The 26,176-nt window shown below is 38.5% G+C and overlaps 2 protein-coding genes across 2 annotated transcripts in view; one reads left to right on the top strand and one right to left on the bottom strand.

The window, feature by feature from the left end:
- Nucleotides 1-10,523, bottom strand: part of itpr3 (inositol 1,4,5-trisphosphate receptor, type 3) — a 45,667-nt gene extending 35,144 nt beyond the window's left edge. Inside the window, 10 exon segments of the mRNA XM_036579252.1 lie at nucleotides 80-124; nucleotides 220-315; nucleotides 971-1,117; nucleotides 1,351-1,434; nucleotides 1,704-1,802; nucleotides 1,974-2,132; nucleotides 3,894-3,980; nucleotides 4,095-4,216; nucleotides 6,672-6,742; nucleotides 10,078-10,523. Coding sequence (XP_036435145.1) covers nucleotides 80-124; nucleotides 220-315; nucleotides 971-1,117; nucleotides 1,351-1,434; nucleotides 1,704-1,802; nucleotides 1,974-2,132; nucleotides 3,894-3,980; nucleotides 4,095-4,216; nucleotides 6,672-6,742; nucleotides 10,078-10,169 — 1,002 coding nt within the window. The 5' untranslated portion in view covers nucleotides 10,170-10,523.
- Nucleotides 10,524-16,502: 5,979 nt separating this feature from the next.
- gpr37l1b (G protein-coupled receptor 37 like 1b) lies at nucleotides 16,503-20,278 on the top strand. Its single transcript, XM_036579251.1, has 2 exons — nucleotides 16,503-17,348; nucleotides 18,298-20,278. The coding sequence occupies exons 1-2, from the start codon at nucleotides 16,656-16,658 to the stop codon at nucleotides 19,141-19,143; spliced, it is 1,539 nt and encodes a 512-aa protein (XP_036435144.1). The 5' UTR covers nucleotides 16,503-16,655; the 3' UTR covers nucleotides 19,144-20,278.
- The last annotated feature ends 5,898 nt before the right edge of the window (nucleotides 20,279-26,176 follow it).

Genomic DNA, 26,176 nt, shown 5'->3' with positions numbered 1-26,176 from the left:
AGAAAAATGAGCACAGAAATGTGATATAGTAACTCTGAATGTCACTGTGGTGAACGATGGTTTTAAAATGTAGGCCTACCACTTGTTGCAATTCATTGCTGTCCCCTTTGTAGCCAGGATTCTCCTGATACAAAAAAAAGATAAAACCATCAAATAATCACACCCAGGCTCTGGAAAAAACTGGCATGCGGCTTTCAGATCTTAAAAGGGCTGTTATACCTCTGCTGCAAGGTAGTTGCCTGTCGCCAGATGTTTAAAACGGTAGAGACTGTTCCAATGGCCTGCTCCTCCTCTACAGGGGTCGTGATGCACCACCTACAGAAAAAAAACACAGCTAATGTAGCTAACACATAATGGAAGCATACAACTCACTAATTACCAGCATGTTTTCCTCACTTTTTAAAATAAAAGAGTTTGATGTAGTGTGTAAATATTACTAAAAGTCCACAGTCCACGAAGTCCATATCCGAAAACTAAGCTGCAAATAGTGTTTTGAATGCACTGTTTTTTATGATGTCAGGAGAACTAATGCATTTATATATAGCCGCCTATTTCAGCCTACAACATTTTAACTCTGCCCACTCAGCTATAAGGAGTGTTTCAGTCTGCACTGCTTTTTAGCCTTTAGAACAGAGGTCATTAACATACATCAGTCGTGAAACCACAGAAATGTCATAAGTGGACCTAAACACAAAAATATAAGAAAAATGTAGGATATGGGCCCTTTAATTTTGTCCCTTCTTTGGATGTCATTCAAGTCCACTTGAAAATTCAAGTTTAAGCTAAATGTGAGATGATTTAGGGATGTAATCTGAATCAGGTTATTTAATGAGGTATTAGCTTCCATTTTATGTGTAAATTATGTACATTTTTGTACTACATGTTAAATTATGAAAAAACTGTAAACTCTCTATTATATAAAATGTTCAGCAAAAATGTACTTTAAAGATGTATAAAACTCCTACAGTACCTCCACTTCCCATAAAGCATTAGAGCTGGTAGCTGAGGTAGCAGACTGGCGCAGCGTTGTACGCAGGAAAACATGCAACTTGGACTTATACTCATCACAGGTTAAAAACTTCTCTTGCTCCGCATGGAAGAGTCGAACTACGTCACCCTACAACAAAAAGAGTGAACCCTCAGTTTAGCATAACAATGACACTTAGATTACAATAATGATGGCAAGCTAGCATGAATCTCGTGGGAGAATGTACTACCTATGTACACTTCATGGCTAAAAGACTCTTTACTGACTCCCATATTCCTTTACAAAGCTGAAAAAAGCCAGGTAACAGACAGCTTCATTTACAGAAGTGAGGTTATAAACTTTCTCTTCCAGTAGTCACTTACTCCTTTAAGAACTTCATCTTTGTGGTCACTGTACATCATAAACAGGTTGATCTTCCAGCAAGTGTTGCCATTCACAGAGTTGACCTGTAGGGGACAGACTCAGTCTTACTCAGGAATCTGGTTGAAGTATACCTTTTCCACTCAACTTTAGCAAATTTTAGCAAATCACTAAAAAAGCAATGTATCATAATTTGTTGACACAAATGTGTACATAATGTCTACATGAATAAAATACATTACTTGTATTATCTTGTATTCAAAAATGAACAGGGAACCCGCAACACTCAAGATGGACAGATGTTCCAATAAGGACTTTAATCATAGTTAACAGAAGTTAAATTAGCAGGCCCAACCTCTTTGCAGCCAGGATGGTCAGCGAGTTCATAGTTGCTGGCATGAAGAGGCTGTCCTGCATTGACTGGATTCAGAATGACTTTGTCACCAACCACCACCTGAAGAACAGCAAATTCAGCACATTAAAAACATGCAGCGTTTCTATATTCTGAAACATTAAAAGGATTTGTAAATCAGGGACTCTTGTTTAAAGGAGTGGAGCTGAATTTGCATGCATGTGTATAGCTTGTGGAAGTGTGTGTGTGCGTGTGCGTGCTTCAGTAAATTACATTGTCTCCGTTTGTCCTGAGCTTCCAGAAGGGCTGGATGAAGAGCCAGGAACCCTCGTTGCCTGTAGCATCCAGAGTGACCCGCATAGCGTTCTTCTCCAGCAGGGCTGGCAGGCGCTTATTCACCGTCAAATACTTATTGCTCTTCATGTGGAGGAGCTGATAAAACACAGAAACTGCACTCAGAACCACTGGTCATGGCACACACACACAAAAAAGCACATGAGACCTGATCTGAGTGGTTGCATGCCACAAATTCAGCATACATCTGATGTAGGACAACAAAGCGTCTCAGGTCTGATTTCCAAGGTTTAGATTTGTGTGTCCACACAGCTCTGAAAAAGTCATATCTGTGTCACAAAGAATCTGATTTGTGCTGCTTCAGCCTATGTGAACATAGCCTTTAACCCCTTAAAATGCCCCAGCTTATTACTAGGACTTACGACTGAGTAACTACAGGGACTTCAATGCAAACTGGTGGAGCTATTCTTAGGTTATAGAATTGTGTAATAAAACTATGAGCCCTGGCCTCTTAATGCCTCTAAATGCTATTTCACTGAAGATTATTATATGAAATGGTTATGAATACACTGGCTGATGCCTGAGATAATGTTGTACGGTTCTAAAATACGATTTTGGCATATAAGGTATTTTTTAAAAGTCACTCATGTCAAAGAGTTACAAAAAGCAAAAGTTATAAAGTTTTATTGTGTTTTAATTGTGGCAGTTGTACATGATGATATAAAGAAAGCTGAAGTTGTGCTGTCTATTTTATTTTGGCACAGTCGTTTTTGTGGAGAGGTTTTTACAGCACGGGTTTCTCACCCCTCCTCTTTCACTCCTCATTGCTCAATAGCAGCTCAACACAGAGTCTCAACACTTTGCATACAGAAAGCCAGCAGTATCCCACTTAATCTGATGACAGGGTTACTAGGAAAATATTTTATTTGATTATTTTCATTAAAGTATTCGAGTCGAATGGCCAATAGGGGGCCTAAAGAAAGAGGTTAATGTGCATTATTCCTTATAAATAAATAAATAAACAAACTGAGGCAAGTTACCCAAGCCCAAGTTGCTCCAGGAGTACTGTCCCTATGCTTGACAGATTTAAGGCAGTTCAATTCAGCTGATAAAGTGAAGACTTTATCAGTGGGGAATTCCACTGTTTGTTAATATGATGTTATGACAAGCACACTGGTTGAAATACATTTAAAAAAACATTTAGGCTCACAGTAACCAAATTATGAATGACATATGTGTGCTGGGTTTCTTCATGGTAGTTGTGGCCCACAGGAATCAAAAGACACTTTGGAGTTTTTCTTTTATTTTAAGACACTGTGCAGTATCAGGGAAGAGTCTGTTTCCTATACTGTGAGTACAGCTGCTCACACTTTATCAGTAAGTCTCAACTAGCAGTGAGGAAATGCGCCATCATTTTATTGCTCTGTTGAACTGAAGACTTTGGTTGTATGTTTCGCAACTTAGCAGACAAGCTTATCACACTTGCTCTCCGCTTTCCCATTTGAAAACCCTTTTGCTATTAAACTGCACAATGCACTTCCCACCTAAATCCTTTTGTGTTTGTTTGAAGCTAATGCTTAATCATTTGTTTCTAGAAACAAAGACAAAAAACTGCAGAGCCACATAAGTGTGCCTATTTCGACTAACCATTCAAAAGCTTTAGCTAGAGTCATTTTCCCTTCCAGGTTGAAGCAAACACTACACAGCCAATGAACAGACGTACAGCAATGCTGTTAGTCATGAGAAAAATATTTTGATGTATCGGTCATAAAGATAAAGACAAGGGAAGGTCTCATGTAGTTAAGCCAGCAAAGTTGCTATGGTTGAACTGAATGAATAAATGACCTTAATTACACTAAAGTAATTACATTTATTATATAATTATGCAGAGATTCCTACCTGAATGACGCTGCCATACTTAACTACGTCACCATGAACCTTCCTGTTCTCTGTCTCATTCTGCTTCTGTTCCAAGTTGGATGCATGCTGGGAGATGACAGTGACAAGGTATTTAGTGTGCAACACACGTCACAGCAAAACTCACTAAGAGCACATGTTCTAGCACGCTTGATGTAATAATATTCTACTTCTGGATCTCACCTGCAGTTTCTGAAGAAGCACCACGTCTGCAATCTTGTCTTTCTCATGTTTGGCCTGCTTCGCTTTCCAGAACTGCTTCTGAGCAGAATACCGGTTCATAGGACAGACCTTGAAGAGACAGTCTGCCAAAGACAGATTATAGGAAATTACATTTTGTTTCAGTTTTTAACTTTGTCTAGACCTGTCTAAGCAATAAGCATTTTGCCATATGAGTCCATTTTTCAATATTTCTGTTCTTTTTTTTTTGGTGAGCAAAACAGTATTTTCCCTCATTACTATAAATGCATTTAAAACGTTATACTTTTTCAGTGGCCTTAACAGTAGTGCATGCTGAGCTGATCTATTTCTCACACTGGTCAATATTGAGCTATGGCAAATACTTGAAAGGAAATTTATTCAGAATGCGTCACTACGCATTACGCAGAACTTCAAACAAAGGAAGCAGGTGTGTTTAGAAAGCTGCATCTATCAGATTCACTGTAAAACATGAGGAAAGCAGTTCATGATTAGTATATCCCTAAACATTTGAGTAACAAGAATACATTCTCATGTGTCAGCAAGGGTCTACAAGTGGAAACAAGAAGTTAAATGTTTTTTTTAACTAATTATGTTAATTAGCGTGATGTGTGTATATAATTTAAGAGACCAATAAAATTGGTCTGCAAAACCAAGGTTACCTACATGTCTGTAGGCAAGGCCCTCTAAAGCCACCTTCTGTGGTGTCAGCAAAGAAGTGTTGCAAGTAAGCTTAATGGAAAATTGCCACTTGGTTTTATTGGCAACCACACACATACAGCTTACAACTCAATGCTAGGTGCCCAACCACAAGGCTACACAGCCAGGCTCTATGACACCACACCATTACTTCTTTAAAAGTGTTAAGTGTCACACAGGACAAAGTAGCATGTTTCAGTAATGCAATTCCTTTCTCTTGTAATAAAGCAGTGGAATTACTTACAGTTTAAATTCTTATAACCACATTACAGTTACTGACTTAATAAGAACTACATTACTTCTCCAAGAGAGGCATATTAATTACATGAATCGCGTTTAAAACATCAATTTCCTAAAACATCAATTTCAGATAACATGAAACAGATGGATAAAGATCTTTGTGTTGAAGAAAACCTGAGCTAAACTAAACTGGACAGACTCGATTTTCGTTCAAGAACAGTTCTGTAAGAATGGCATTTAGTTCATAAAGATTTCACTTTGAATCACCTGCTTTAATACAACCAATGTTACTGGGTTTTCTCTTGTACTTTCAAGCTGGTACAAATTTCTATGATTTTAAGAACTAAAGTAATGAGTGAGATACTTTTTCCAGAAAGTAACAAGCAGCGTATTCCCATTACAGTTTGAGAAAAGTAATTAGTAAACTGTAATGCATTACTTCTTTGAATAACTACTTCAGTGCTGGTCTTAAAGATTTTAACCAATAAGCACAGACATCTGATTACAATATTACATTGATGTAATGTTTTATAAAGCCTGAACTAATTCAAAATTACTACATGCTCAATATGTCTCTTTTTAGACACTTGAACTATTTCTCTATGTTTCTGAGGAAACTCTTTTGCCTTTCACCGCACTACATTTTAAAGACCCTCGTTTCCTCAACCACTGAGTATCAGGGAAAAAAAAATGCCGTCAGACTATGCTGACTATGTGATAACTCTCACATAAGACAAAGCAATACACTAAATATCCAAAAGAAACCAGATACACATTCTAATTAGTCAGTTCAGCTACTTTGAAGGACTCAATTTTCCTTTGCTTTTAACAAGCAAAGAGTTCACTGCAGCATGAAGTTATACAAAGTGTTTCAGCATGGACTGCTTTTGAATGAGAAAATGACACAGTGCAGCCAATCAGTCAATATACATTTTTATAATACAGTAGAAACATAGGATATGGGCCCTTTAAGGTGCACCCATCACTGACACAGGCGTTCAACTGCACACACACTCAAAATGTGGTTTCTGGCTGTGGTTTGGCCTGTCAGATCAAACCCCGGAAAGGCATAAAAACAGGCAATATAACAGAAATGCACACAGTTCTTACAGAACTCATAGAATAAAGCCAAACAAACTGACTTGTAGCTGTTGTTACTGAAAACATGCGTGGTCCACTATCCTATCGCACATCATAACCCACTGTACATGAACTAATGCCGCGATAACCTCACTGCAACTCTGCTATCATACAGACACTGTACATTCTTCATTTTCAGAAGGATTCGTATTTTTGTAAGGAATTTGTATTTCTGTAAGGTTTCTTTAAGAGTTTTTTGTGTTAAAGGTTGTTTGTTTCTCTGTAACTAATAAGTGTATTATTTGGGTAATTTCAGCAGGTCACTGGATCTTACAAAAACACACCGAACACAGCGTTCACTGTAAACACTGTACAGTTACACTAGCGAAACTGTGGTTTGAATGCTCACGGGCCAGCAGTACCCCACTAAACCAACAGTAAAGGAAATGACAGCTCTCTAACATGATAAATACAAGACTTTAGTTGCACTGATAAAAGGCTGACTGTAGGAAAAAGACAGTAGAGAAGATAGATCTAAAATACCCCTGAACTTCTTGGGAGGGTTGTCCAGGTCTCCAGCTGTTGGTTCCACTACACAGCGGTCATCTACCAAACTGTGAAAGCAAAATCCAAAAATCAACTGAATGTCCCCAAGAAACACCATTAAGTCACTAAGAAGAGCAGAATCAGTGGTCAGACAGATTATGGCTAGCTAGTTTCAAAAATGTTTCTGTTTGAGCTGCTGTGGCCCTATGTCCTTATTCCACCCTCCTGACAGACATTAAGTTATACTATATAAAATCAAATGGCGCTCTGCCAGCCTGACTCCATTCCTCATTTGTGAAATCAAAATTAATTACAGTCCCAGGAATAACTTTGCACTAAATATAAAGGGCTGGTTTTCCCGACCCAGATTAATCTTAGTGTTTAACTAAAAAGGACTATGAACTGACATTGTTCAATGTGATCTGAAACCATAAAAATCTGTGCCCAGAAATCCATCTCAAAAGTGTATTTATGTGGTGGTGAAAACCAGTAGCTATAGTTCTCAGTAAAATTGAGAAAAGTAAAAATGACAAAAATGGACAAAAACAAATTACACCTTGCAACTGGTGTAAATGCTGTGATGCACTGCATTTCTGCACTGTAAATCATTAAAAGTCTTGTCAACTTAAAATGTAAATCAACCTTAGGTATAACTTTTTTTATTTACTGAACTTAGTTCAGTTAAATGTTCTCTTAGTGTTGCAACTGTACAGTTGAGCTACTCAAAAAACATGGTTTGGCTTCCTAAAACTTTGCTTAATTTTTGGTGTATTATCACTCAATTCTTGGAAATTGACAATGACTCCTCTCCAAGGAGCTGTGTAAAAACTGAGCTTCAGCTTCTAAGGAGGCAATCACATTCATTTTTCTTAAGTTAGCTCAACTTAAAATGTTTTGTTGACCTAAATGGGATGCTGTACTAAAATGTGTTTTTTTTTTTTTTTAAAAGACAACTTTTGACTAAACTAAGCTGAAAAAAGTTCAAAGTAGCAGTTAACCTGATTAACAGCTGTTTCTCTGCCAGCTGTCAGCGCCTTTGATTGCTTAGCCTATGGGGCCACATCCAAAAGCAACAGAGGTATTTCCCCTTGACTGAAGAACAATAGTAAAGTCCACCATACAGTGAGAAACGATCTGGATCAGGGCCCACTATTCACTTCTAACCTCTCACTCTGCTTTTGCCTTTAAGATCACATGAATGAACATGTTATTTCAGAACTCTTATGACCAACTTGTTATTCCCTTCTCTCTAAACCGATGCTAACCTAGAGGTCGGCCATATGGCAAACATTATCATTAACATTTTCATGATACACGATATGCATCATGATATATAGTTTTTCTGAGATTACTAAGTTGGAACAGACAAAATAGGACCCTTAGTGTTGCATGTAAAAATACTACATAATCTACAGCTACAATGATTTTTATTCAAGGTTTTATAAAGTGCACTGCACTAAATTTAATTCAACAGGACTAATTTTGCTCATGAAACATGTAATTAGCCGGTGTTCTTTAAGCACTGCCGACATCCATGATATGCTCAGAAAAGTGTACGGTGACATCATTTATTATGATAATGATAAAATACCCTCATAGTGCCTAACCCTACACTATTCTATCCTAACCCCTACAATATGGGTTTAGCCTATTAAGGTGTGCTGTTCAAAGTCTTCTTTTTGCTTACTAAGAACCAAAGATGAGTCAGTACTGAGTCTGGTTCAGTCAGTTATGTGCTGTCAATCACCTTGATCACAATAAACACTTACACAGAGTCAGTCCTGACAGGAATCTGCTAAAATCTAACACACTTTTATACTTTTTCTCTATTTTTGTCTGTGCTGCCACTTCATTTGAACGCTGGTACATGGTTCTTTGCAGTAGTGTTAAAATTCAGTATGAAAATATTTATGTTTGCATTAATAAAGTTATGAATTCATGAATACTGCTATGCTAACGGAATGCATTTTAAACCTGACACAGCTTGTCCTGATTAGAGTGTTTTGTTCTGTTCTGCTTCTCTTTACACCAAATTCATTACACCAAGGGAACCTTACACAGCACTGTAAACATTAACTAGGGAGAAAGCATTTTTCAGAAAGTAAATTAGTTTTTACTATTTACTATATTACTATATTACTAATAATTTAATAATTCATTCAAGTTTTAGTCCTTTGTGTTATTTGTGTGTATTTTTAACTGTTTATCAATTCTACCATTTTTTTAAATCAATGAAATGGTTAAGATGTAAAGAGAGGTTTGATGTAAAATGCTCTATTCTGTCCTAGAGGAACTTACTGAGACAGAATTGATGAGTGACGGGAACCAGACAGCTAAAGTATTTTTAAAGTTACCTCACACAAAGCTATTGTATTAAATGCTTATGAACATGTTGCCTGATGCCTGAAACATTGTTATACGATAGATTTGAGACAAAGCTTTGGCCTAAAGTGTATTTTTACATTCATGGTAGAGGGACAAGAAAGGAGTTGTAAGGCAAAATAGAACCCCAAGAAAACTCTGCTAACATCTCAGACAGCGGTGGTCAATATGGCAATATTTTATTGTTATCGTGATACACTGCGCCATAATATGCTTTTTCCGAGCACATCGTGGATATCATTAGTACTTCAAGAACACATAACGACTGCATGTTTCATCACAAGCAGAGCACAATTAGTTCTGTTCCGCTATATTTAGATCAACAGAGCGAGTCAAACATCACTGTATGCAAAGTTTTAACAGTATTTTTAAAAGTGGCACTGCTGGCTGTGTTTTAATCTGATTTAACTTATCAAGCCTCAGAAAAACAAAAAAAATTGTGATACATATTGTGTATCGTGAAAATGTCAAGTATTGTGATATTTTTGTCATATTGCCCACCCCTAATTGAATTCTGCAGGAATTTTGAATAGTTGGTGCAATTCCCCTATGAAAACAATCCGACGCACCCTCAAATGACATCACTTGCAGTCAGCAAAGTTTTCAAAACAGCTAAAACTAACTTTAGTACAGAAAAACTGTAACGTTACACCGGTATACCGGTAAAGACAACATACTGCCCAGCGCTAGCTGGTAGCCTGCTTAAGCTATTTTCCGGAGAAATGACAAGTACTTTGGTCGAGATACAGATCAAAAACTGAGTGTCACAGTTAGCTAACTGCACCACTGAAGCCTGACAGTTGTGATATTTCACATTCCAGTATGAAGGCCGACAGACAGCATACAGGTAGTTAATACACCTGAGCTTTGGGCAATGTGCCACAGCAAATCGGCTCTAGAACGAACGGATTTCACTTCACAGAACGCAGATACTGTAATTACACATCTCAAGTGATTTAATACAGAATACCCGAAAACAAGTTTTACTGCAGCAGGAAGAGATCGTATTAAAGTCACTCACCCCAGAGTACTTATAAAGCCATTCACAGTCCCTTCAGCATAGAGGGACACGATGTCCCCTATGTGCAGAAAACTCGACATTGAATCCGACATTTTTTTAGCATTAGACGAAGACAGCAGTCATGAAAGCGACGACCCGTGCATGTCCTGATGCCCGCCTCGAGTCCTTCTTCTGAAGATTCTCCTCAGCCGCTTGTCTCTCAACACTCTTCCTGATACTGAGAGTGTCCGATTCGCTCGCGTTTTAAGTTGTAATCCATTCTCCAAAGCTTTTCTGAGAAACCTTTTCTGAGCTGGTGTGACAGCAAAAGTTAGAAACAGGTAGAGCAAGCGGCGACGAGGAGAAAGAAGTTCGAGAGGCAGAAAGGAGTGTGAAGTGAGCTTTCAGGAGTTCAACCAGGAAGCACGCGTGAGGGTGTCGAGTCAAAACACGCTGAGTGGGGAGGAGGGCGAGGTGGGCAAGAAAATGGATGCTACACTTAAGTCGTCGGCAGCTAGGCTTGATATTTATATGGGCAGAGAAAAAAGCACCCTACCGCATAATTGTGACCGTCGTATATTTGCCTTTGCCACTACAGTGCACATTTATGCATTGTCCAAAAGCTGTTTACTAGGCTGCTCATACAAAATGAAGTACTGTTTAAGCTCAGACTTGTACCTGCTCTCATTTGTTGTTCGCCTTCAAACCGCTTTTCACAGTGGCTGTATGAACTGCAATACCCATCTGGTTTGGAGGCCCTTCAGTTTTTCCACTATGCATTTTTTCCTTCAATACCATTAATGATAAGTTAACTTTAAGTAGACCAGATTTTAGGCATTTATAGACAACATTTATAAAATTGTGCTTTTATTGTCACAGTTGGTTTCTTTTATATCAAGTAAACCACATTTGTGCTGTCCATTTGATCTTGGCACAGTGGTCTTTGTGCGGAGGTGTGAGTTGTCTCTCCCCTCATTGCTCACTAGCAGCTCAACATAGACTCTCAACACTGCACACACAGGGAGTTGCAGGGAAAATATTTCATTAGATTAAGATGGTTAAAAGATACCCAAGTTGATTTCCATTCCTGCAGAATGTTTCTTCTAGAGTACCTTAGTAAAAGTGATGGTTATAGAACCATGACAGCACAAAGAACCATTTGAATGCTGTTTGTGTAATAAACCTTAAAATGAGTCTTCAAAATTACTATAGTGAATAAAATATACATTACCCTGATCTTATACAATGCATTTGTTCCAGAAGCCTAGATTCCCAGCAAGTTTTTAGCAACATTTCTAAAAAATGCTTGAAATGTTAAATCACTGTTATGTGTAATGTTATCTGGTTAATGTCTAATGTTATCTGGTTCTGCACAAGAGTGCAGACTTCATGGCACAAGCTATGATATCACACAGCCATTGTGAAAGGGACCCACCGTCTTATATCTTTTATTAACTGTGGACTTCCTGTTCTGCTCAAAAGACTAAATGGGCCTACAAGTGCCATATAGCCACACAATACAAGGGAAAGTCTAAGTATAGAACCATTCACATTGTAGAAGGTCAGTGTGGCATGCAGTGTTTCCCTGAACCTTAACTTATCCTTAATAGTCTAATAGTACAAAACTCAACACCCTTAGCAGCTCTTGCAAAAAGTAGAAGTTCAAACACTCATCAAGGTCTGGAAAAGGTGCAGTTGGAGTCAATGGCAAAGAACTACTTTGGTTTCCAGCTAAGTGGGTGGCAAAGAGTGCTGCATGTATGCTTAAAAACAAGAGTAGTGAGTTGAATGAATCAGTTAAATGTAATATTGTTTCCAGTTGGCAGTTGATGCATTTCCACTTGAAACAGAATGTGCAAAGGTCATATATAGTATTATCCTTGGTCATGATAAAAGCTGCATGTCTCGTTGGGCTTCACTTCATTTGCTGATATTCATAAAGTAGATTATTGAGGCTATTGTTACACTTTGAAGATAATAACTGTTTAATAAAGGCCTCAAAATCAATGTCGTATCTCATAGGGTCAAGAAACCTGGAGAGTGAAATGCAAAATGCCACCTGTGTGAGTGCATGCCCTTAAAACCAAGCTGAGTTTCAATATATTCAAATCAAGTTTTCAGGCAAATTCGTATTCAAAACAAGTTTAGAGTGCCCACATTTAAAATTAAGATGCGAGTCATCTTAATTGTTTAAACATACGCTGTGCATGGAACAACTGTGTACTTTTACTCTGTCATGGAATTGAACCGCCAACTCAGTGGTTTCCAATAGATGCTTCCAGCACTACTCCGAAATCACCACTAATAGTATAAGTGCTTGTTTGCAGGGTGCATAGAAAGCCTTTGGGATCCAGCCTAAGTAGGAGACACTTAATGTATTCTACAGGCCATGTTACTACCAGCAGGATGTTAAAGAGGAACTCTTCCATTGTTTAGCGTAATGGCGCCAGTTTGGTACGGTCATGCTTAACTGCCAGAACATGTCGTTTACTGTATATGAGGGATATAAAAACTGATTTGATATTACTCTGGTTTAGGTTTATGTTTAGGTCTTGATGTTTGAATTTGATGCTCATTGGTTTGTGAGTCAAATCTAGTAGAGGGTTATTGATTTTACTCTGTTAGCACTTTTAAATGTTGTGTTGTTTTTAGTCAAAGCGTTGTTTTTTGCACATGTTCTTCATGCTTGCCATTTCTCTTATACCAGCATGTAGCACCACTGACAAGCAATAACATAAAGTGAACCATAAAAGGTGCCTTTTGCTTTTCCTGCCATCTTAATGACCTGTTTTGGAAACGATTCCAAAGCGGCTGGTTTTATCCGTAACCTTAGCTTTGCACAGGTGCTCTGCCACCACTGACCCATGAGAAAGGCCTGGCTTAGACTTTGCTCCAACCTCCTTATATAGCCATAGGGCACTCAGATACCGATCTGGGTTGACTGCCTTTTCTGAATGACAGTGATATGAACAAAACGTCCACAAATCATTGTGTTCATTGACGTTCATTTGGATAAACCATGGTGCTAAACAGAAAGTAAGAGTGGGACATTTCCTAAGGAGGAAGTTTAAATAAGTTCGAAGAAAAGCTAGTGCAACAGATAAAGACAAAGAAAAGAAAGAGATGATCTGAAAGTCTGATAGGAGTCATTAGACTGGAACTAGGCCTTTTTTACGCAGGTTATCAGGTGTTATCAGGAAACACACCTGCTTAGAAAAAAAGCATTCCTGTGTGCGTGAGTAAGTGTTTTTGCACATTTCAGGGACAAAAATGTCCTGACTTTGCAGAAAAAACAGAGAAAACAAGCTTAACTTTCAATGTCAAGACTAATAAAACTCCTTAATTTGCCAAGTGCTTTTTTACAGTTCCCTATGTTTCACTGTTTAAAACTAAAAGGGCAACAATCTCTTTGTTTCTGGAGTTATGGTTAAGATTAGTTTTACAGGTAAGCATATAGGTACTTACATATATATAATATATATGGGACATTTGTTCTAACATTGTAGAAAAACAAGTGTGTCTGTGTAGGTGTGCACACACACACTCTGTGCACAGGATCTAAGGATCCTACACCTTCCAGCTTCACACACACAGCAAAGTATACACATCCTTATTGACACAATGAGATGTCAACTAAGCCACAGCCCACTTGTCAAACTTTAGTTTTGGCAGATGCCCTCGATCTTAGTCATGAGATTAACAATGTTCTGTTAATCATCTAGCAGGAGAATTAAAATATTGCTTCATTTGAATGCATATGCTAACTGGAAACTGACTCCTTCTGACAAGATTGTGAGCAAATAAATGGCCTCTTTACCGAAGCCATTTAAAACACTGTAATACTGTTATCAGTCTTACTGGTTACATAAAGCTGCTACTGAAGCTTTAAGGTGTTGATACATTTTCATGATGTAAGTCTGATATCACAAAGCAAGCTAATGTATTGTATTTAAAGCAGTTGGCCTGTGTAAAGATGAACTTGGATGATCTTTTTTTGTCAGAAATGGCTTCAATTTTCTGTTGTACCCTGTAGCTCAGTCATTTGCAGAATATGGAGGATTGTTGTCACATGCAATAAGTGTCTAGTACCTTCCAGAAATTTACCCAGCATTTTTTCATGTTGCTGTGGGCCTCTTAGTAGCTTGTTATCATGTCAGTAACATGTCAGTGTCCCTGTGGTCTTCACAGTGGTCTACGATACAATGATACATCCAGTGGTTTGAATATACTTTTATACCATTCTCCTGAACTTTACAGTAAGATTCTGTAGATGTTTTGTCAGCTTCTTATGGACCATAGCTATACCAGAAAGATGCAAATATATAGCAAGTATTTTATTTTTAATTATTTTGTTATTTTCTTCTAATAATTAATAATTATCTATTTATTTTTTCTAATGAATTTTGTTGGAAATTATGGCACCTGGTATACTGTATGTATTTCGTTCAATATGTTAAACTAAATAAAATATCATATTTAAGTTTGCTCCCTGTGTTTGGAATGACATTTAAAAGCTAGACTATCTGGACCTTTATTGGTGTGTTCCTGACAGCTAGAGTTGGTTTAGCAAACAGTAGTCATGAGTTGAAAGACTGTTTTCTCTTCATCACAAGGCGAAGATAGGTACACATACATAATATTAAAAAGCATGTGTGATAATGATTTAGAGACAGTTTACAGCCAAGCATCTTATGTTGACATACTGTATTTACCCACACTCCCAGCAGGAAATTTTCATAAACACATGCTGCACATTAGTCCATTTTAATATTTGATGAACATTATGCATTATTATCCAAACATTTGAGTACAAACTAAAGACACTACAAAGTAAATTTAAAATGTGATGCTATATCTTTTTATTATCAGTCTGCTCAAAATTTACATACTCACATTTTATCAATTTGCTGTAAGTAGCAAGCTCTTAGTTAGTACAACCTTATTGCAGTTATAACCTAGTCTCTATCTGAAGTGTATGGTAGATTACCCAGTGCAATAATTTCCTAGAATTAAGAAAGAACAGAAAACCCTGTAAAGCACCTACTCTGTGAAAGCACCAGCCTGTGCGAGTAAAAGTGTATTTTGAGTCAGTTTCTGTTCTTTTACTAAGCACATGGAAACACATTGAAACTATTGTCTGCAATACAGATGCAGCAGACAGAGATTACATAAAAAATCATTTACTAGTCTTAGAATGTGAAATGTAGGATAAATCTTCTTTAACTGTAAATGATATGTTTCACTTTAAAGTAAATGATCAAGTACAAATGCTCAAATGTAGCACTTTTCTTTTTTCTCCTGCCGGAAACTAGATGACCAAATGGTGTGATAGCTGTGTTGCACAGAAATGTGTTTTGAGGTAAATGTCCCCTGAACCATTCTACATGTCTCAATTAGTATGCAGACAACGCCCCCTCTAGACGAATCCCAGGAACTGCATTATGCATGCTGCTTCAAAAAATAAAGGCGCCAAAGAAGAGTCTCTGGAGCAATGCCATGGAAGAACTGCTTTTGGTTCCCTAAAAAACTTTTCAATAGATGATTCTTTAAAGAACTCAGCTGAAAGCTTCATTAAGGAACCAAATGTAGCCATTCCCTGCCATTCTTTGCTCCAAAGAACTCTTTTTGGTTCCACTTGGCCTCTTTATTTTTAAGAGTGCTGTATCACTACTGTATATTATTATTGTTATTGCTGGTATTAAATTATTGTATTCAATGCAAATGTTATTAAAATCTTACATATAGAAATATATTGTCATGGCAATTACTACATTATCTTCAAGGCTAATGGTGTTACCTAATTCAAAATATACGTATTTAAAAGGTTAATAGTGGCCTAAACAGCTTCACATTGCACGCTATTTCAGTAATAGTCTGGAACTGAAATGTGGTGCTAAGTTGTTAAGAGTCAAATGGGATTCTTGCCCATCTATTGTACACCAAATACTCACTGTCTACCCACTGCCAACACTGCTAGCCTACTGCTTCTTTGAAACAATATGTTGCTCCAGTTAAACATTCTGTTCACTCAGGAATTCACTCCCCATTGCTCTCTTAACCACACCATCAAATTTACATCCTCCATCAATCCTAGATAAATCTCCACCTGTTTCAGTGGGACTCTGACTTCACCAGCTTTCTGTTTGAAGTCCACTCTTTTGCACCAGTTCACTTGCTCTGCTACCTTGTAAAGGACTTTTAGATAATCCAAACTCTCTGAAACCACTGAATGATTTGTCTTTTGCATTTGTTTTCTTTTGATCTTCCTCAGAGTCTGCAGAATACCCCAGTCCTATCGTACCTCAAAAAAGTTCAGAATCATTCATCTTGCCAGCAGAGGGCCTTATCCTCTGATTCTCCGGAACAGAAAGGAGGAGAGGAGGCGTTCCCCATGCTGAATCCTATTGAAAGGGCTCAGCCATCCATGGATGTGCAAAGAGAGCTGGGTTTTGGCAAACAGGACTGCAGAACCCACTGTTTGGCATGAAGGATCTCAAGCTTTGGCTGCATCGCATTTCAAACTCTGCGGGCTCAGTGTGAACTGTGCTGAAGAGGTCCACAACTATCATTATTTTGTGGAGATTACGTGAACTTGAAAGATGGAAAAGAGCACATTCAGATTGATTTACTTAGTGATGCTGGTTGTGCTTCTGGGTGTCTGTGCTTCAGGAGCAAAAACCAACAGGAAGACTGAAAAGTCTGAGTGGAACCAACAAGAGGATCAAATGCTTCTTCCTAAAAGAAAGACCCTTGGCCATGATGGAGATGGCAGCCTTGATCAAGATGATTTGCATGTGGACATGCAACAGGAGAAAATGCCTGTAGAACAAATTGAGGATGATGATGGAGGTTCTATGTACACACATTCTGAGGAGTATGAAGGAACTGTCTTAAGTGTAACACCTTACTCAGACCTGTCCAACTCAACCATGACTAATAGAGTAAATGATGCCACCACTGATGGCACAATTGCCAAGGACAATGTCACCGAATGGGGCATCACAAGGATCCACAACCCTCTGTTTCCAGTGACAGACAGCTCCTACAGTGCCTATGGCATTCTCTTCCTGGCCCTGGTGGTATTTGCTATAGGGATTGTGGGTAATTTAGCGGTTATGTGCATCGTGTGGAATAACTACTTCATGAGGAGCGCATGGAACTACATCCTGGCCAGCCTGGCTTTCTGGGACTTCCTGGTACTGTGCTTCTGTCTGCCTGTGGTGGTCTTTAACGAACTTACCAACAAACGGCTGCTGGGGGATTTCTCATGCAGGGTTGTGCCTTACATGGAGGTGGGTCCAACTTAGATATGATGTGTTCCAAAAAATAAATAAATAAATCATGCTGCTGACATCATAGCAATATAAATAAATAAAATATTGTTGCTGTCCAAAAAAAATCAAGTATCTCCAAAATGGTAACTTTACAGGAGAGAACAAAAATGTTTTTTAATTTTAATATAAGTTAATCTATAGAGATTTTATTTCAGACAATTTTGGGGCATTTTTATTGGCCCATTCATGATGAAATTTTCACACAATGTAAGGGAAAAATATAAATAGGAAAAAATTGAATTTTTTTTTGCATAGCGACAGTATCTAAGTGTACAGGTAAGTGTTCTATATAGTACCAAAATGAAAGGTTCTATAGAACCAATTAAAAGTGTTCTATAAAAAAACATACACAACAAGTTCTCCATCATGGAAAAGAACCACTTAACCACACAAATAACCATTAATGCATTCAAATTCAGTGCTTTGAGTTTTTGTGGTTCTACATACAGTTGAATGCAAAGGTTTGTGCGCCCCGGTCAAATGATTTGTTTTGTTGATTGGGGAAAAAAATAATATATAAAATGTGGCCTGTGCAAAAACCTTCTGCATACAACTGCACAACCTTTGCCATTGCTAAAGAACCCTTGAAGAACTATTTAATGCATCCAAAGTGTGCCTCTCTCATGACTGGAGAACAAATGCATTTAATGCATTGGAATGCATCAAAAACTTTGTCAGCACACTATTTATGGAAAATTCATGAAGGAATATAGAGGACCCAAATGATTACAGTATGGATTACTGGTGATGTGATATGTTACTTGAGGATTTGAATATGTAGCTACATTGTGAACAATTTGAAATTAAGCATAGGTTAATGCTATCGAAACATCTGGCACGTACTTTATTAAAAGACATGCAGGCGAAAGGCTGTTAACTGCTCTAAAATCTTTATATAACTCTGCAGGTGACATCATTGGGCGTTACTTCCTTCAGCCTTTGTGCTCTGGGTATTGACCGTTTCCATGCTGCCACCAGCTCCCTCCCAAAGGCCCGGCGAGTGGAGCGATGCCAGTCTGTGCTGGCTAAACTGGCTGTGGTGTGGATTGGCTCCATGGTTCTAGCGTCCCCTGAGCTGCTTTTGTGGCAGCTGCACCAGACCAAGTCCCCTTCTCTGGGTGTCCAGGTGGACAGCTGCATTATGAGTCCATACCCAAACCTCCCAGAGTCCATCTACTCCTTGATTATCAACTACCATGACGCTCGAATGTGGTGGTACTTTGGCTGCTATTTCTGCCTGCCTGTGGTCTTCACTTTGCTCTGCCAGATGGCCACCTGCCACGTCTCCAGCGGTAGTGGAAGTTCTCCCAAGCGTCCCGAGGAACGTTCTCCTTCCAAAAAGCAGAAGCTCCAGCACGCTCAGCAGGTCGAACGGCAGCTCAACTGCACCGTCATGGCGCTGGCCGTGGTTTATGGCGTATGTGCCCTGCCAGAGAATGTGTGTAATCTCACGCTGACTTATGCCCCCATACAAGTGTCTGAGGATGTGATGGCTCTCCTTGCCCTCATAAATCACTTCTTCCTGTTCTTTAAGTCTTCGGTGACGCCAGTACTGCTGCTGTGTCTGTGTAAGACCCTAGGCCAAGCATTTATGGACTGCTGCTGCTGCTGCTGTGAAGAATGCCAGCCAAGCAACTCCTCTTCCTCCCAAAATATCGCTGAAGGCAAGCACAAGAGCACAAATGAGACATCCTCCTCCATTTTCTTTGACAAAGCCAAGGACAGCACCACCATCTTGTCAATTGGCAGCTGAGTCAGCTGACCCTGCTCCTGAGCGATGAGGTCATGAGATGACCTAGAACAGGGGTCTCAAACTCCAGTCCTGGAGGGCTGTTGTCCAGCACTGTTTGGTAATTTCCCTGTCCAAGTACAGCTGATTCAAAGTTAATTACAAGGTTTAATGGGCTGTTTGTGCAGGGACATCAGCAATCTGTTCTAGACACCGGCCCTCCGGTTACAAACCCCTGATCCTAGAATCATTCCTCACATCCACTTGCATCACATCTCCCAAGTAGTGGCCATCTTGTTCTCCAGACTCTCTAACATATATGGAAATGCACTGAGCTCTTAGATGGTGCTAGAATTTTCCCATTTGCTGCTTTGATCTTTCTCTTACCATAGCTAAGATTTCAACATGGGTAAAGCCAATTTATACAATACATACTGCACCAGCATGTCAATAAGATACTGTAATGCCACCTCAAGATGCATAGATGGATCTGTAAGTCATTAACATCTTCATCAGCAGGATATCAGGTCAAGTCTCTGTAGATTAGTAGTTCATATCATTCATTGATGTACTATTTGTCTGTTTGCTCTGATACACTTGTGTACAAAGTTTGTGAATTTTATTAATAGTTGAGAGGATATTGTACATTTAGTGATCAAAACTTCTTAGAATGGAAGAGATTCAATCAGATAATAGGTCATTTGTTCAGATAGAAATATCTTGTGAGATTTGGGGTTTTGTTTGTGCAACAGCTAGTGCTTGAAACTAATTTTAACAAATGCCAGAGTTTTGGCCATAACCACTTTGCAAGCTTGCTCTTTATTTTTATCGACTATTGTACATGCACTGAATTGTTTTAATAGAATGTAAATAAACTGAGGATTTGGAAGCAAAAACTGTTACAGAATTCAGCATTCAGTATTTTAAAGACATTTATTTAAATTAAGCCATATTTTCTTGAAGGCCTTTTGTACACACTGTGCATGGCTGATTTCAGGACTTGTCACTGAAACAATTTAATAATTTAACTGTAATGCAATGATTTTATTATTAATTAGAAGTCTCATACTTACTTTGGTCAAATCATTGTGTGTAAATGATTCTAATTAAAGTGTAATGTACAAAATGTAATCAAAGCCTGAAGGATTGCACAACAAAATGTGACTGGCCTGAGTTTGTTCTGAATGTCCATCTTTGCCTGAAGGGAAAAAGTTTTGTCTGCTGAGGCCTGGTTGGTTTCTTCTTTCCCATAAGGTTCTCATTGTTCTCAAAAGAAGATGGAGGCTTCTACTGTGAATATCAATGTCCAGACTACAGCTGAGTTGCCAAGATACCATCCAAAAATTCACGTGGATTTCAGTTTAGCCAAGAATGAACACAAAAACCTTCAACTTTCCCACCTTTACTTGTCGTCAGAGGAACTAGAGTTTATTCAGTTAACAGCAATAAGTTTGTGTTCTACATGTTTAACCAGTGAACTCATAGTTGGTTAAGTGAGTGATGAATTATTGTTGTAACATAGAACAAAGGTACTGTTTTCCCACAGCTAGTCCACTTTCAATCAATGTTTCGGAAGTCTGAAAAAATGCACCAAACCATGCATACATACTAATATGTTTTCTAGCATTTGCCTTTATATTATGTCTGAAGACAGGAAAATAAATGATGAACGAATGTCTGGTTGGTCTAGAAAATGTCTAATCGTCCTGGTAAAAGAACTGTTTGTTACAGAGGCAGACATGGGTGTTCCTGTAGAGGGGTTGACCTCTTTAGACTCCTAGTCTTGGCCTGTGTTCAGTGGCTGTCAGGGATTGGGAAGACGACAGAGAGTGAGAATAGCCTCATTAGAGAGCTGGAACTGGACTTTAAGAATGGAGCACTATTGGCACTAATGACTGAGAGGGAACAGACTAGCCTCTGTTCGCTGTAATGAAGGTACACCACAAATCAGCAGACTCCACCACCGTATATTTAACCTACTGAAACAGTATTATTATTTGAATTATTATAATTAATAATAACAGGCTGTCCTGTCCAGCCTGAGAAGCATATCATTTTATGCTGTGTATTTCTTTTAACAAATTGTATAGTTTTACTTGTCTACTTTAGTACAGCCCTCTGCAGTGATGACATCCATCATGCAATTGCCAATTAAACCATTTGTCTGCAAATGATGTGACAAATTGAGGATGGCTAACACATGGCCTCTATTCTGATGCCAGTGCAAAATGCTGCAACTATGCAAGACAAAAGCACAATCACAAGTTGCCTGCGTCAAGGGCCTTTTTTTACAGGAAATGAATTTGCCAGTGTGAATGTGAATATTTGTGAATCAACACATACCCAAGGTGTTAATGCCGCCATTGAAAGCTACTAAGAACAAGTAAGTGTTCATATCAGAGGACAAAACTGCAAAAAAATGAAAATACTGCAGTTTATATTTTTCCTAACAATGGAGTGGCATTTACCATAAAACTGTGTTCAACGAACTGTAAAGAAAATTTCAGTTATTGTGTAACTGGGTATCTTTTATCCTTTTTGTCTATTTCCCTTGCTCAGTAATGGCTTATTGACGCATACGCATCCTTTCAGACCCATAACGTTGAGTTGTTTTCTCACAGTGGAAGGATGGACAGAAACACCTTTACAGATCTGCAGCAAGAGTGGAGACTGATTTTCTCCTCTCTCTCAAAGATGAAAGCTTTAGGTACTGTTTATCTGATGGTGACAATTTTGGTGGTCTTCTAAGTTCTGGAATGGTTATTTAAACACCTCAGTGTCACTGCTGGACTGAGAATAGTCCACCAACCAAAAATATCCAGCCAACAGTCTCCTAGGGGCTGCATACTGTGACTACTGATGAAGGATGATAGAGGATGACCAAAACAAACTGCAGCAACAGATGAGCTATTGTGTCTGACTTTACATCTACAAGGTGGACCAACAAGTTAGGTGTGTCTAATAGAGTGGACAGTGAGTGGACACAGTCGTTAAAAACTCCAGCAACACTGCTGTGTCTGATCTACTTGTATCAGCACACATTAACACACCACCACCACATCAGTGTCACTGCAGTGCTGGGAATGATCCTCCACCCAAATAATACCTGCTCTGTGGTGGTCCTGTGGGGGTCCTGAGTATTGAAGAACAGGGTAAAATGGGGCTAAAGAATGCAGAGAAACAGATGGACAGTCTGTAATTGTAGAAATATAGAGTGCTCTTGTACAGTAAGTGGAGCTGATAAAATAGACAAGGAGTGTAGAAACGTGCTCCAAATAAAGACCTCAGTGAGTGTATAAATCACTTATATCACTCATATATCCGTTGACTATACCCTTCCTTGTGTAAGTGGCTTGTCTTACATTCAATCTCCTCAGAAATACCTCCTGAAAAATGAATAATATACTTAATAGAATTTTAAAAAAAGGGTGGTCTCACTGTTTGCACAGTTCTGTAATATTAAGGCATAACCTTAGCTGTATAAGCTGTTCAAGAGCTGCTTTAACTGGAAAAATATATGCAAATACTTTATACTATACTACATTTTTGTGCAACTGCTGAAAAAGTAGCCTGGGTAAGATGGCATCTTGCTAGGCTCACTCTCAGGCTTAAAAGTCTCAGAGCACTGAGTGGAGGATGTGTTGAGTGTGTGAGAGAATGTGTGTGCACCGTCTCATCTTCAGGCTAGGCTCAATGAGCGAGGACTAATATGACCTGAATGTCTCTCACTCGCACACAGAGCACTGTCTCTCCTCGCCTTGTTAAGGGGACAATGTTTGTTTTGTTTCGTAAGCTTCTGAGAGTGGAGGTTGGGGATAAGGGGGAGTGGGGGTGAGAGTGATTCAACACGGTTACTGAGGCAACCAGCTTTGGCCCCTAACATACAAATCAGGGTCCCAAGGCAGGAAAACCCACACAACCACAGGCCTAGACCACCGTGTATTCAGAAGACAGGAAACTCAAGTGAGTTTCATTCTGATTCAACAAGTGGTGATGCCAGTGCAGGGAGAAAAAAAAGTTTTTCCATTGCATTTGTGGACAAACTTTTGTATTCAAGTCCCATGGCGACTGAAACAAGGGTAGGTGACGCGAGGTCAGGGAAAGGGGACAGGAGGCCCCATTTCTCTCCTTCTCAAGGATCTAAAAACATCTCAGCCCACTCTTTCTCAATATGTGTGCCAAGCCAGTGGGAGAGAACAGAGCGGATCTGTTGATGTGGACTCCCCTAATCGACCAGGTCGAAGAACAGAACACCATGCACCTCACTGATACGGAGCACTAAAACAAAATTAGTAGGCTTTTGAAAATGTTGGTTTAATTCATTGTCAATTATACTGCAGAAACTGCTTTCAGATACCTCCATGTTTACACATATATTTGCTTCGCACCTGCCAAGCTTCTGTTTTCTTCTTGGTTTTCCTTTGTTTTGTCCCTTTGCTACACAAAGCCTTTGGCAGCTTTTTCAGCATTGCTCTGCATTATAGGATAATCATAATAAACTTCTCAATATTGCTGTTTATAAGGGGGCAAATAGGCAATTTTCTCCTTAATATAATTCACTGTGTTGAATCTTTTGCAAAAAGATGTTAAAAAAAACATTATTTTAGTATAACATAATTTGCCAGCAATAAATAAATGAACAACAAGCACTGCCTGTGATTTCGTGAGACTAAGACTTTCTGAAACGATTGAGGTTTTATTTTTTAAACATATCAACAGCGCCCCCATGTGGCATCAACTACTCTATGCAACACTCTTTACTTTTTTAAAGCGAGGATTCATCAGTTCATCAGAAGTTCACACCAAGTGCCCTTAGACTGTGTAATAGCATTTGTCTTCAGTTTCACCATGCTGGCTTTATTTTTTTAAGAATGAGAATGAAGTGGACCAAGATTTGGGCAGAGGTTTAACTTATTTGAACAACCTGTATGGAACTTAAACTTAAACCCATACTTTAGGTTAAGTAAACACGTGAAAAACCAGCAACCCTTTCCAGACTTGTCTTTGACTAACTGAGGTACGTTAACTATTACTTGCATTATGGACATATTTATTAGGCCTCAGTGGCTATGCCAGTGCTGCAGTGATGGTGCAATGCATGCTGGGAATTGTAGTGCGAGAACATCAACAGAGGAAAACATTAAAATGATTCAAAGTCATGAACTCTGCGCTACAGAAAACTACATAACATGATATATATTAAATGCTAGTTTTATGCAGGACCTTATTTTTACTAGTTCAGTCCCTTTTTTTTCTTGTTCCAACCTAACACAATTACATTATAAGAATGTATATGAATAGAAAAACAATGTATGCTCAAAATGTTCAGATACTGTACATTGTAAAATACTGCATCTACACACGTATGTGCTGTAATGCGTTTTACAGTATAAGAAATAAGCTACAGACGTCAAGACACAAGAATAAAACTCAAGTCAATGAAACCAGTTTCAACAATTTACTTCTGTCATCAGCCTGATTTTTGCACAAGTACAACTGTATACAGACTGGAGGATACAGAGAACGTGTAGACATAAATCAAACAAGTATTTCACAAAAAGTAAATAAAAAGAACAAAATAAATCCAAATGGGAAAAAGAGATGGTTCACTTAATCCACTGTGACAAATACAGGCGTCTACAACAGCACAGAGAATTTACAGTCAAAAGCACTCTCAACATTCAAAAATGAAGTGAACTCTTCACCTGGTCAACAGCCTGTTTTTCAGTTTTACAGTTGCAACTATGCCAACAGCAGGTCCAGGAACAGCACAAACACAAGTTCAGCACAGTTTAAGAGTCAATTACATCTTAAATGGTCATCAGTGCACACCTAGGCAGAAGGTTTATGGCCTATATCTACACATTAGAGCTATACAGAAAAAGCTTTGTTGGACACCTGGAGTGGTGACACTGTAAACATTTTAGCGGATGGAACGCCTAGTTTGCACTGAAGTTTGCTAATTTGACCAGCAAAAATTTTTTAGTAGCATCTAGATACTTTTATGAAGGTAAAATGCAATTACACAGATCGGTCTGCTTTCAGGAAACAGAAGAACTATGTCCAATTATGCACTTTGACTGCTACTTTTCAATGAGGAGTACGGTCAATTAACTGCTTTTGTGCTTGTGAGTATTCTTCCATTAAAAAAGCTTGCTGTTGTTCTGTTGTCTTTGTTCTGTGTTTTTGCACAAAGGCATGCTTGTGATTCCTTCAATTATTGATTTTGGTCTGTGCGGAAAGAAAAAGGAAAAAAGTAAAAAAAAAAAAGTAAAAACCTTTGGATATGGCTGTAACACAATTCTCCTGGTCTTTTTCTGCAACAAACTACAAAAATGGTTTTAGTGCTAAGCGCAAAGCAGAGAAGAAAAAAAAGCAGGTGCCACAGACCAGCTAGAATGCGAGATGGAGAGTAAAAGGTCTTCTTGTTCTTTACAGTTATCTGTGTCCCTGAGGAGAGCCATCACCCTCATTATCTATATAACACCATGACACCTCTTCCTCCTTCACATCACTTCCCTTACAAATGTACTGATGCCTGAGGCTTTAAGAAATCTGATGTGAAAAAAAGGGGAAAAAAAGAGAAAAAGTCAAATGCAATTCCATCACAGTTGAGGGTATAGAGGAAAAAAAAATATACAAGAGAACATGTTAAAGATTAAACCAATTTCAGATCTGGGTTAAAAAAAAACTGCAGTACCTCTGAAGAAACCATCTATCTGTTAGACAAAAAAGGTAACAAAGAACATGTTATTTTCTCCTTTGGAATGTGTTAGTTGTCTGTTGTCTGAATTTTTAAATACCAAATGTATGTAGTTCTGATTACTTTCAAAGTACATTTAAGACTAACGGGCAGATGTTTCTCATTCGTTTAATCACTTCATGTCTACTATAAAAATGAAAACAAAATAAGCTCATTTACAGCGATGAACCTTCTTAGTGTACAAAAAATAATAATAGTAACTGACTGAGACTAAAAAGAAACGAGAAAACAGGGTCTTCCTGCACAATCTGAAAGTTTACGTTAAGTGCCAGACTGAGGTGTGACCTCAAGTCC

The sequence above is a fragment of the Colossoma macropomum genome, unplaced genomic scaffold (assembly GCF_904425465.1).
Source record: "Colossoma macropomum unplaced genomic scaffold, Colossoma_macropomum, whole genome shotgun sequence".
Lineage (NCBI taxonomy): Eukaryota > Metazoa > Chordata > Actinopteri > Characiformes > Serrasalmidae > Colossoma > Colossoma macropomum.
This window is presented reverse-complemented; position numbering and strand designations above follow the sequence as displayed.

What these genes read in the sequence shown, in the direction of transcription:
- gpr37l1b (XM_036579251.1), top strand. Translation starts at nt 16,656, where the DNA reads ATGGAAAAGAGCACATTCAGATTGATTTACTTAGTGATGCTGGTTGTG. An exon ending in GGGTTGTGCCTTACATGGAG is followed by an intron (nt 17,349 to 18,297) that starts GTGGGTCCAACT and finishes ATAACTCTGCAG; the next exon opens with GTGACATCATTGGGCGTTAC.